The following is a 12,906-nucleotide window of genomic DNA, read 5'->3' as shown; positions in this document are numbered from 1 at the left end:
AAGCAGGCAGGGCCCACAAGAGCAGTGGGGAATCCGGGGAAAGAACTACACAGACGTTACTGAATGCGCACATGCAACACCAGCGCTTCAGGCAGTTCTCCTACCGAGAGGGCGAGGGACCCAGAGAGGTTTGCAGCCGCCTCCACGATCTCTGCCGCCAGTGGCTGAAGCCAGAGCAACACACCAAGGCTGAGATGCTGGACCTGGTGATCCTGGAGCAGTTCCTGAGCCTCCTGCCCCCAGAGATGGGGAGCTGGGTCCGAGAGTGTGGGGCAGAGACCTCTTCCCAGGCGGTGGCCCTGGCGGAAGGCTTCCTCCTGAGTCGGGCAGAGGACAAGAGGCAGGAAGGACAGGTAAGAACATTTCCTCCTGGTTTCACTAACCTTGGGACTGATGGATAGATTAAACCTAAATCCTGCTTTTCTTCCAAGATCCGACCAAAATGTGGGATAAGCCAAAAGCTTGTTCCCTCTTCCTCTTTTCTCACCTGCTCTGCTTCTCCTGGTGTCACCTTCACATCCACTGTCAGCTCAGTTGCTGCTCAACTCAAAATTGTTGACCCCAGATATTACATTGAAAATGATGTGAGCTGCAATACGGCTAATCTCAGAATGCAGTTTCTGAACATTTGGAAAAAATCCTTTTCTAATCTTTCTCCATACGACCTCTGAATTTCCCTGTGTTCTTTTAGGCCCAAAACAATTGTATTGAAGTCCAGCGTGATATCCATACATCAGAGAAATCTTCAGACATCACCCAGAGGCTCCAGCAGAAAGACCTCAAGCAGAAAGGAGATGGAGCTGCAGCCTTGCAAGGTAAGAAGGAACTCTTCTGGGAATTTTGGTGTTTTATGCTAGTGTAAATTCCCCTTTGCCGGGATTGTAGCACATCCACAATCAGTTTGAGCTTAAGGTGCACATGCAGGATCATTTGTCCTTGAGATGAGTATATAGGTATGGAATTGACAAAAAGTGGTGAAGCCAATGTAAATATTGTACAGAGATGGGAAAAACTGGGCTCATGAATGAAGAAAAAGTTGTAATGGAAATTGTGGTATGGGGTGGAGGGGGGAGAAAGAAAAGAATGAATAGAACTAAGATATATTAGAAAAATAAGTGGATAATATAGAAAGGAGGAAGAGTGACAAATGGGAAGAGGGTGGGGAAATGGCATAGATAAGTGACCTGTATGAAATAAATGTACAAAATCTATTGATATAACAACAACAACAACAACAACAATAATGATCAGAGTATCCATTGGAACTTGGGCCACAAATACTGGGCTGGAGAATGCCCCCTGTGTTCATATGATCATTTTCTCATAGGTTTCTTTATAGACCATCATTGTCACCCCTGATCAGCTTTCCACACCTTGCTCTCTCTTCCAGGGACTGGAATGATGTTGTCGACAAATGGAGTGGAACTGAATCAGGTAAGTAGAGGGATTCCTGGGAGAGGAGGACTGGAGCGGCCTGAGTGTCATTGATTCCAGGCACAATCATCGAACATCTCTTGAAACAGAAAAGATTGAATGGGAGTTTCTTAAAAGTGAGATACTGAAGGCACAATTGTAAATAGTGCCAACAAGAGGGGAAAAATAAGAGATATTTAAAGAAACCAGAATAAATGTCCAAAGATCTTTCAGCTGAGCTAAGACTTAAAAGAGATACCCTGTTTCCCCAAAAATAAGACATCCCCAGAAAATAAGACCTATTAGAGGTTTTGCTGAATTACTAAATATAAGGCCTCCCCCGAAAGTAAGACCTAGCAAAGTTTTTGTTTGGAAGCATGCCCAAAGAACAGAACACCAGAGTATGCAGCATCGGGAAATGTATGTACCATAGATTGTTGTATATGGAAATAGTGGTAGTAACAAGAATATCTTGATAGGATTCACAGTTTGTCTGGTTACGCTGGTTTGTGTTGACAACTACCGAATAGTGTATAATAAATGTTCTTTTTTTTTTTGGTTCAATAATAAATATGAATTCTTCTTCATGGAAAAATAAGACATCCCCTGAAAGTAAGACCTAGCACATCTTTGGGAGCAAAAATTAATATAAGACACTGTCTTATTTTCGGGGAAACACGGTATGTAGAAGAAATGGAAAAAGGGGGTGGATGGGCGGGAATCCCTGAAGCAGAATTCAAACGACTAACCAGCATAAGTAGAGAAAAGTTCTGACAAGCTAAAGCAGAAGATGATCTCAGGCTTGCCAGAGAAATTAAAAACAGTAAAAGGGGGTTCTTTGGTTGTGTCCGTAGAAGAGGAAAAAAAGAGTAAACAGTAGGGTTTGCTCAACACTCCCTAAACTAACCAGGGTGGTCTTGGGTTTGGAGTTGGAGTCTCAGTGGCTGATAGTGTTGGGAGACTTCAATGTCCATGCTGAGACGAGTGGCTCATGATTTCATGGCCTCCATGACAACCATGGGTCTGTCCGAGGAGGTGTCTTGCCCTACCCATGCTGGTGGACACGCTTTGGACCTTGTTTTCTGTGCAGGATGGAATGGTGGTGATGATGGTGTGGAGGAACATGATTATAGTTCCGTTGTCATAGACCCATCACTACATGGTCAGGTTTAGACTTTGGGAATCCAAACTTCTGCAGGGGTGGGGGACCAATTAAGATGGTCCGTCCCAAGAGGTTTATGGATCCGGATGGATTCCTGATGGCTCTTGGGGTCTTTCCTGTCACCTTGGCAAGCAATTCTGTTGAAGCTCTGACTGACCCAGAAATATTTCCCCAGAAATGGGGAAATAGCCAGGGCAGTGGACAATTTAATGGACACTTATTGGCCAGTGTCCAACCTCCCCTTTTTGAGCAACGTCTTGAAGCATGTAGTGGCCTCCCCACTCCAGGGATTTCTGGATGAGACGGGTTATCTAGATGCATTTAATCTGGTTTCAGGCCTGGTCATGAAACCGAGACAGCTTTGGTCTCCTTTGTGGATGACCTATGCAATGTGCTAGACAGGAGGAGTGTGTCCCTGTTGGTTCTCCAGGATCTCTCAGCAGCTTTCAATACCATTGACCATGGACTCCTTTTGGGTTGTCTCATTGGGATGGGACTGGGAGGCACTGTTTTACAGTGGCTCCAGTCCTTTCTGGAGGGCCGTACCCAGAAGGAGGTGCTGGGGGACTCCTGTATGAATCCCTGGCCTTTGATTTGTGGGGTTCCACGGGCTCAGTTTTGTCCCCCATGCTGTTCAACATATACATGAAACCACTGGGAACAGTTATCCGGAGTTCTGGCGTGCGGTGTCACCTATATGCAGATGACACCCAACTCTACTAGTCCTTTTCACCTAAAGCCAAGCAAGCTATCCTGGCCCTAAACCAGTTGCCTTTCATCAGTAATTTACTGGATGAGGGAAAACAATTTGCTTCTTATTCCAGATAAGACACTGGTACTCCTGGTCAGTCAGAAGGCAGATTAGCGAATAGAAATCCAGCCTGTGCTGTATGGGGTCACATTCCCCCCTGAAGACACAGGTTCACAGTTTGGCAGTTCTCCTGGACTCGGCGCTGAACCTGGAGATCCAGGTGTTGGAGGTGGTCAGGAGGGCCTTCGTACACTTAAAACCTGTGTGCCAACTGCGCCCTTTCCTTGAGAAGCCAGATCTGGCATCGGTGGTACGTGCCTTAGTTACATCGCGTCTGGATTACTGTAATGCACTCTACGTGGGACTGCTTCTGAAGAGTGCTCAGAAACTTCAGCTGGTCCAAAGAGCTTCTGCCAGGTTGCTCACTGGGGCTGGACAAAGGGAGCAGACAATCCCCCTGTTGCAGCAGCTCCAGCTGATGAAGATGAGGGATTTGGTATTCCAGAGCCTGGGAGACTGGATGGGTTTTTCAGTGTGGGAAATGAAGGAAGTTTAAATCCTGTGTCTGAGAATGGACTTGCAAGTAAAACTGCCTCGGAGGCCAGCAGAGAGGGACATACATCGGCTGGTAAAGGCTTTTCACCTGGTTGTCTCATAGCAACCCCAGATAAGGATGGATGAGAAAGTTCACATGAAAATACACCTGCAGTCAGCAGGAATCTTAGAAGTCACAGGGAGTCTGTGAGAAACAACAGTGTGAAAAATCACACAGGCAAGGGAGTCAAAGTCACAGGTATGACTTCATGGCTTGCAGATCTTAAATCAAGGAATTGTTTCCTTTAGAATTCAGATCAGGCAACACTGCATAACAGTGAGGATCTTGAGTTTTGCTTCAAGTTCATGTTTTAGTTTAAGATCTTGGGAGTTTGGATTCATGTTTTTAAGACATTTCTACGGTCTTGGTTTTGGATTCATGTTCATGTTGGGATTCTTGTTTTCCTGGATTCATCCCCATGTTCTGATGATGGTAGTTTCTGTACCTTGTTTTATAGAACAGATTTGTACTGTTTGGAATATTGCCTTTGGAATGTTTTTTTCCTATTTCTAGTTTGATTATGGGCTGCATCCAAAGGAATATAGTGCCAAGATTAAGGGAAATCATAGTGTCCTTTCTGTTTTGGTGAGATCTCACCTAGAATAACACTGTGTCCAGTGCTGGGCACCACAATAAAAGTTGTATATTTTAATAATCAAATCCCATTTCTGATTCTAAATATCAATTAAGAAATGGATGTTATGGTGGCATTGTCTCTACAAAGCTTAAACTATGGCATGGAAGCCATAGCCCTTTCTCTTTCAAACAACAGGAATGTAAATCTACTTTAAAGATTTTCTTGTTATTATTTTTCTTGATAGCCCTTATGTGAGAAGGATTCTTTTTCTTTTTCCACCAGGGCCCAATTGCCTTTAAGGACGTGGCTGTCAATTTCTCCCTGGAGGAGTGGGTTCTCCTGAATCCTGATCAGAGAGTCTTGCACACACAGATCATGGAGGAGATTCGTGGGATTTTAGACTCTCTTGGTAAGGCCCCCTCATTGATGGAGATTTCTATTTCGAAATGCAGTATCTCAGTCAATAGCTCCCTAGTGGGAGCAGGATCCTAAATCATCACAATCACTGAGAGTTCTCATGGCAGGGCTTATGTTAGAAATACGAGGGTTATCCATAAAGTAAATTATGTTTTGGAATTAAAAATGAACAAAGTATAGGAGAAAACATTTACCGCCTCCGTTGTCAACTCTTCACTCTTCCCCCTTCACGCAGCTGCGCAGCATCGCCGACCATTGTTGGAAACAAGTAGTTGACGATGGAGGCGGTAGAATTTAGTGGGGAAGGAGTTTCCAAGCTCATTTATCACTATGATAAGTGCCTAGATTTGAATGGAAACTATGCCCCTGGCTGTCTGTCATTCAGGCAGCTCCGCCCCCTTCCCTTCCCGGCTGAGCACTCTGAGCCAAATGGTGACAGCCAGGCCTCGGCACTGAACCGGGATGCGGGGGGAATGCTCAGCTGGCCCAGGTGGGGACAGCCATCCCAGTTCAGTGCCGAGACCTGGCCATTGCCGCTGGACTCAGAGTGCTCAACTGGGAAGGGAAGGGGGCGGAGCCTTCTGAATGATGGACAGCCAGGAATATCATTATTATTATTTCTTGATCGTCTGGAAAAAAATATACTGTTTTGTTGAAGGCTTTCATGGCCAGAGTCACTAAATTGCTGTAGGTTTTTCAGGCTGTATGGCCATGTTCCAGAGGCATTCTCTCCTGGCGTTTTGCCCACATCTGTGGCAGGCATCCTCAGAGGCTGAGGTCTGTTGGAGACTGGGGAAGAACCTACAGCTCGAAAAACCTACAGTAATCCAAAAAATACAGTTTTCTCAAAATGTTAATTGTCCCCCCCCCCCCCAAATTAGTGTTTCTTTGTATTGACTCTTGTTTTCCAAAGTTTTAATTTGTATTTATTTTACTCTTGGTAATAGAGGGTTGATATATACATCTTAGGACCTAAATACCCTAAAAGTACCAACTCGCATCTGATTTTGGAAGCTACGCAGAGTCAGCCATAGTTAGTACTCGGATGGAGCTGCAGGCTGTATCTCTGCTGTGTTGTCGTAAACTGAAAGCTGTTCTTTGTCATCTCCCTTCCTTATATGATGAGTTGTTTTTTTAACAGAAAATGTCCAGCAAGAAAAGCCATCAGGAGCATTTCATCGTAAAAGGAAGTTGCAGCATTGCAAAGAAGATGAGAATCAATCTAAAGCATTGCAAAAGACCTCACCATCATGTGCAACAAGAAACACAGAGCCAACTAAATTGATTGAATCAGATCATGACGATAACGACAAGATACCAATATCTGAGCTTCCACCTGGACCACCAGCAAGTCAAGACCATCTTACAGTGACCACAGCAACACCATTAGCACCTTCCGTTATTGACCTAACTGGGACCGACACCGAAGATATGGATGATGATTTATTAGGAGATGCAGTCCTGCCATCTAGTCCGCAAACCATTGAAAATGTAAGTAGATTTAATTTTAACTTATTAGTACACATATCAGGAAAATATAATTGGCCTAAGCCTGTCCAGTTTGTTTAGCTCTTGTTGAGAGGAGGGAGGAATGGAGGTGGAGGATGAAAAGGGCACTTTTCCAGAATTCTTTATTATAAAATATCTCAGATCTATTTTTAGGTAGATTTTATTAACATATACATTCAGTAAATCTGTTCAGAACTGCCACCATAATTTTATATAACAATTTGTGTTTATCATGTTTTACATTTATAATGAATATGCAAATTCTCCTTTTCTGATTGGCTACTGCCACAAGGTTTATTTTATTTCCATTTTTATTAAAGATTTCATAATAAGGTATTGTAGGTATTGATACTGCATTGCAATTAAATCTTTGAAAATCTTTAAAAAATTAACATACACCACATTTTTCCCCCCAGGAATTAAGCATAGACCCATTATCGATTTCAGATGATTGTGGAGAGTGGCCATCCAAAATAAATGATGAGGTACGGAAAATACTTGTGAAACGAGGACCTCAGCAAGTCACTGTCAAAGATTTTCCTCGGGACAGTAAGGGTAGGAGATTTACCTCAAAACATTATACAAGGAAGCTGCGCAACGGAGAGCAAGTCGACAGGATTTGGCTACTATATTCTAAATTGAAAAATGCAGTTTTTTGTTTTCCTTGCAGAGTTTTTGGAAAGGCTAATTGTCTTCTTGCTAGTAGCCAAGGCTATTCTGACTGGAAGAACTTGTATGGGGTTTTGATTAGTCATGAGAAATCCCATACTCATATTACAAACTGTACATCTTGGCATGAACTCTCTGCACATTTATGTTTAAACAAAACTATTGATGCAGAACATGAAAGGCTTATTCATGCTGAAACTGGACATTGGCATCAAGTTCTGAAACGCTTACTATGTGTAGTACAGTTTTTGGGGACTCAAGGATTGGCATTTCGAGGGAATAAAGAGGCTCTATTTGAACGTAATAATGGCAACTTTTTAAAAATGGTAGAACATATAGCAAAGTTTGATGCTTTTATGGCCGAACATCTGAGAAGAATCGCTTCCAAAGAAACACACGTTCACTATTTGAGCAAAAATGTCCAGAACGAGTTTGTTAGTTTCTTGTCAGCCAAGATCCAGGGTAATATTTTACAACAACTACACCAGGCAAAATATTATTCTATTAGATTAGACTGCATTCCCGATGTTAGCCACACCGAACAAATGACGTTGGTGGTAAGATTCATAAAAATTGAAGCAAATGAAGATGTCTCAATTAAGGAACATTTTTTAGGCTTTGTTCCTGTTACCCATTCTTCAGGTGAAGGTCTCACAGAAATTTTACTCAAAGAGTTAGAGGCACGAGGCATTCCTTTAAAATCCATGAGAGGCCAGGGCTATGACAGTGCTTCTGCAATGAAGGGAAAGCATTTTGGAGTCCAGAAGAGGATCCTTGAGTTAAATCCTAGAGCATTTTATGTACCATGTGGAAACCACAACCTGAACTTGGTCTTAAATGATGCAGCTCTGTCTTGCAGCGTTGCGGTAGACTGTTTCAGCACAATACAAGAAATCTTTAACTTTTTTTCAAGTTCTACTGAAAGATGGAGTATTTTGTCAAAGCACGTTTCAACTCTCAAAGTCAGACCACTCTGCATTATTAGGTGGGAAAGTAAAATCGAGGCATTGTTGCCTTTGAGGTTCCACATTGAAGAAGTATATGATGCCTTATATGAAGCTTCTCAAGAACAGAAATTTGGTGCATTTGGTAGGAACACTGCTATCACACTTATAAAGAAACTGAAAAGCTTCAAGTTTCTATGCTGTTTAGTGACATGGCATGAGATCCTGCATAAGATAAATATGGTGAGTAAACGTTTGCAAAAAGTCACAAATAATCTTCAAAGTTCTATGGATCTTATTAAGAGTGTACAATCATTTCTAGAAAAGATGAGATCTGATGAAGGTCTAAATAGCGTCATTAAAGATGCAAAGGAACTTGCAGAAAAAATTGATGTTGCTGCTGACTTTGAAAAAGAAACGCTAGTTGGACCAAGAAAAGTAAACAATGAGAGTGAAGATGAAGCTGCACATTCAAGTGAGAGTGAAGATGAAGCTGCACATTCCAGTAAGAGTGAAGATGAAGCTGTACATTCCAGTGAGAGTGAAGATGAAACTGCACGTTCTGATAAAGATTCTTTTAAAGTCAATTTCTTCTTTGTTGTGCTTGACACAGCAATATCCTCATTAAAGGAGAGATGTGAGCTAATGGAAAACCATAGCGAAAGTTTCAAATTTCTGTATGATATTTCAAGGCTTGGGAAAAGTTTGAATGAAACAGAATTGAAGAATGACTGTCAACATCTTCAAACCGTTTTGAGCGATGGAGAAGACTGCGATGTGAATGGTGATGATCTGTTTGATGAGCTACAAATATTTGCACCTATGCTGCCCCCTGGAAGCAACCCAGCTGAAGCCTTGTCTTTCCTAACCAAACGTGGTTATGTAGATACTTTCCCAAATGTTTATATTGCATTGAGAATTCTGTTAACGCTTCCAGTATCCATGGCCAGCGATGAAATGAGTTTTTCAAAATTAAAACGTATAAAAACATACTTAAGATCAAATTCGGGCCAAGAGCGCGTCAGTGAACTAGCAACTTTGGCCATTGAAAATGACTTGTTGGATGAAATGGAAACAGACTTACTAGTACGTGAGTTTTCAAAACGGAAAGCTAGAAAAATATTTTTTTAATTTTAAAGGTGTTCAAGTTAATTTGTGTTAAGGCAAACGGGATGTTAAAATATCCACTCAAGTGAAGGGGCCAGAGGCTAGCTATGTTGCCACACCTATTGCCATGGGCCAGGCTGGCGTGGCACCTCTGAAGGACAAGAGTTTGCTTCCTTCAAAAGGAGGTGTCTATTCTCATGGGGCTGCGTTCTCCAAAACAAAACTGATTGACAGACTTAAAAAGCATGGGATTGAGTTGTCTGTTATTAGCAAGCTCAAAACAAAAACTTAAAATTGTTGCTAAGTTTAATAAAATGTTTGCACTCTTTAAAAAAGTTAATTTTGTTAATTCTGTGTAATGTAACTATATGAACATAATGATGTAAATAAACTTCTGATTTGTAAGGTAACTCTTTTGTTTATTCTGGTCACCTCTACCTTCTACCTTTTATTTTTCAGTGATTAGTTTTTTTTTTGGGGGGGGGGGGGGATATTGTTTGCTTACACTTGAAAATTACCTAGGGCTAGCTCCACTATATTTGCTCCTCCTTTATAGTAGTGATCTGCAAGACTGAAATGTGAAAATCAGTGACACCCTTCTAACAAAACTCCGAATTAAGATTCCCTGCCTTAGCAGAATAGTGCTTTGGAGAGCAGCTATTGCAGCAGGGGATTTCTCAACGAAGAGCCTGCTTGTGGTGGGGGCTTTTGTTGTATTTCCCACCTAAGTATGTGTTTCTCCTCCTTGGGAAAAGGGAGCAGTGGAACTTGGCCCAGGGCTGAGACAGTCTCTTTCTGTTGTGGATGGAGGCTCTGCTCTGCTCTCTGGACTAATTGGTTGCCTTTAATGATAAGTGGGGTTGGGGAGCAATGGTTTGACAGGGAGAGAATATATGTAACTATCCTATTGAGCCTCGGTGGCAAAGTGCATTAAAGCATTGAGCTGGAGACCGAAAGCTCCCAGGTTCAAACCCCGGGAGCGGCATGAGCGGCCGCTGTTAGCTCCAGCTCCTGCCAACCTAGCAGTTTGAAAACATGCAAATGTGAGTAGATCAATAGGTACCGCTCTAGCAGGAAGGTAATGTTGCTCTATGCAGTCATGCCGGCCACATGACCTTGGAGGTGTCTACGGACAACGCCGGCTCTTTGGCTTAGAAATGGAGATGAGCACCAACCCCCAGAGTCGGTCACGACTGGACTACGTCAGGGGAAACCTTTACCTTTTATCCTATTGAAGTAGAACATGACCCCTCCCCCCATGAAAGATAATAACTTATAGTTTTGCTAAGGACAAGGACATCAGGCTGGACAATAAGAGTTAATTCAGTTTGCAAAGGCAACAACAACCACAAGGACTCTTCCCATGTTAATGTGTACATTTAATCAAGGCTTATGTCCTACATTTCATATATTTATAGCAGAAGGTACAAAATGTATTACTGGAAACCATATCACAAAAACTATTTGACCTTTGCCAAGCCCAATTTTTTTTCTCTCTCCCCCTTTTGCTAGCCTTTGGCCTGGAGGCCTAGAGATGTAGATTTTCTCTTTTGTTTTAGAGCTGTTGACTGGGAAAAGAAACAATTAACTGAGTAGTTAATTCTCAGGCAGAAGGCCCTTTGTCAAAAGCTGGGTGGAGGAGGGTTTGCATTTCTGGGCATTTTGTCTGGGGCTGGCAAGAGAAAAAAGCCCAGTGAAAAATATATTTTATAATTTTGCCCACATTTCTAAAAATTGAAATGTATCTTTCTGTCTCTCTGTATCACCTTGACACACATTTTTCTGTTCCTTTAGACTACACTCGATTGCCCATTTTCTCCTTTTCCCTTGGCATTCATTTCCCGCTCCTCTCTGTTTCTAACTACCTAACCCATAATCCCCTTTGTGCCAGATTTCCTATCCCTATCTCCCGGTTCTAGAGGAACCCCAAAAGCCTTTTTTTTTTGCCTGCTGAGCTGCTGAGGAACTTCTGGGATCCCTTTTCTTTGTCTTCTATGGGAAACACAGGGGCTATGCCCTTCCAAACAGCACCAGGGTGTAGAGTGGGTCATGTGGTCTCTTTGTGCCAAGTTTGGTCTTGATTAAGCATTGGTGGGGGTTGTAATGGTCTCAAGAAGTGAATGAACATACTGCACGTCACATCATTCATGGTCCAAATTCTTCCAAACTACATCAGGATGTGTAGTGGGTCATGGGGGCTCTATGCGCCAAGTTTGGTGTTTATCAGACATTGGTGAGGGTCCTAGTTGTCTCAGGAAATGAGTCAAGATACTGCAAGTTCCATCATCCATGGTCCAAACTCCTCTAAACCACACCAGGATGTAGAGTTGATGATGGGGGCTCTGTGTGCCAAGTTTGGTACTGGTTTATTAGTTGTGGAAGACGCTGTGCTCTGAGGAAATGAAAGTATTGCAAGTCCCATCGTCCATGGTCCATCCTCCTCCAAATCACACCAAGGTGTAGAGTGGCTCCTGGAGGCTCTATGTGCCAAGTTTGGTTTTGATCAGCCATTCATGGTAGTTGCAGTGGTCTCAGGAAGTGAGTGAAGGTAGTGCAAGTCCCATCATCCTTGATCTGTCCTTCCCCCAACTGCACCAAAATGTGAAACGGGTCATGGGGGATATGCATGCCAAGTTAGGTCCTGATCTGTCATTGGTTAGAGTAACAGTGATCTATGGAAGATGAAGTTTTTGAAATTACTGCAAATCCCATAATCCTTGGTCCATCCTCCCACAAAGTGCTGCAGCGTGTAAAGTGTGCCATATGGGATATGTCTGCCAAGTTTGGTTCTGTGATTCCTGGCAGTTGCAGTGGTCTCAGGAAATGAGTGAAGGTACTGCAAATCCCATAATCCATGGTCCATCCTCCCTCAAACACCACCAGGGTGTAAAGTGGGCCATGGGGGTTCTGTCTACCAAGTTTGGTTCATTTCCGTCACTGGTGGGTGTCGCAGTGGTCTGTGGGAGCGGAAGCGTTTGAAAGTACAGTACTACAAATCCCATCATATGTGGTCTATCCTCCCCTAAACGGCACCAGGACGTAAAGTGCATCACGGGGGTTAAATGTGCCAAGTTTGGTCCAGGTCAGTCATTCCTGGCGGTCACAGTGGTCTGTGAAAGTGGCAGCCAATCAGAAAGCTGCCACATACATACATACAAACACTCACTTTTATTACATACTACCTTGGGGACCCAGCAATGCCTAGGTTATGAGAAGAAGGCACTAATTGTTTTGGGATATTAGGAAATATCACTTAAATTTGGTCCAGATCCGTCATTGGCCGGGTCCAGTGCTGTCTGGATAAGGGTGAACTACAACTTCCAGATTCCCAGGACAATCACCCCCAAAGCAGGCCTGTATGCACAATTGGCCATGTTGGGTCTGTGTGCCAAATGTGGTCCACATCTGATGTCAGCAGGGTTCAGTACTTTCTGGATGTGGGTGAACTATAACTCCCAAAATCAAGGTCCATTCCCCTAAACCCTGCAGCATGTTTAGTTGGTCCTTGGGTTTCTCTGTGGCAAGTTTAGTCCAGATCTGTCTTCTGCTGGGTTCAGTGATGTCTGGATAAGGGTGAGCTACAACTCCCAGAGCAAAGGCCATTCAACCCGAAACCAGGCCTGTATGCACAGTTGGCCATGTTGGGGCTGTGTGCCAAGTTTGGTCCAGGTCCGAAGTCAGTTGGATTCAATGTTGTCTGGATAAGGGTGAACTACAACTCCCAGAGCAAAGGCCAATCAACCCGAAACCAGGCCTGTATGC

At 43.1% G+C, this 12,906-nt stretch overlaps 1 protein-coding gene across 2 annotated transcripts; it reads left to right on the top strand.

The window, feature by feature from the left end:
- The first annotated feature begins 662 nt into the window (after positions 1-662).
- On the top strand, positions 663-9,168 carry LOC134297006 (zinc finger MYM-type protein 1-like). Of its 2 annotated transcripts, XM_062973335.1 has the most exons (5): positions 663-815; positions 1,391-1,434; positions 4,781-4,907; positions 6,057-6,406; positions 6,841-9,168. In XM_062973335.1, exons 2-5 carry the CDS (start codon positions 1,399-1,401, stop codon positions 9,166-9,168), a joined length of 2,841 nt encoding a protein of 946 aa, XP_062829405.1. In that variant the 5' UTR covers positions 663-815; positions 1,391-1,398. The 2 variants fall into 2 exon arrangements, with proteins under 2 accessions (XP_062829405.1, XP_062829406.1); XM_062973336.1 differs by lacking the exon at positions 663-815 and having other exon boundaries at positions 1,388-1,434.
- The last annotated feature ends 3,738 nt before the right edge of the window (positions 9,169-12,906 follow it).

This window comes from Anolis carolinensis, chromosome 2 (assembly GCF_035594765.1).
Source record: "Anolis carolinensis isolate JA03-04 chromosome 2, rAnoCar3.1.pri, whole genome shotgun sequence".
Classification (NCBI taxonomy): Eukaryota; Metazoa; Chordata; class Lepidosauria; order Squamata; family Dactyloidae; genus Anolis; species Anolis carolinensis.
The sequence above is the reverse complement of the archived record's forward strand: the minus strand, read 5'-3'. Positions and strand labels throughout refer to the sequence as shown.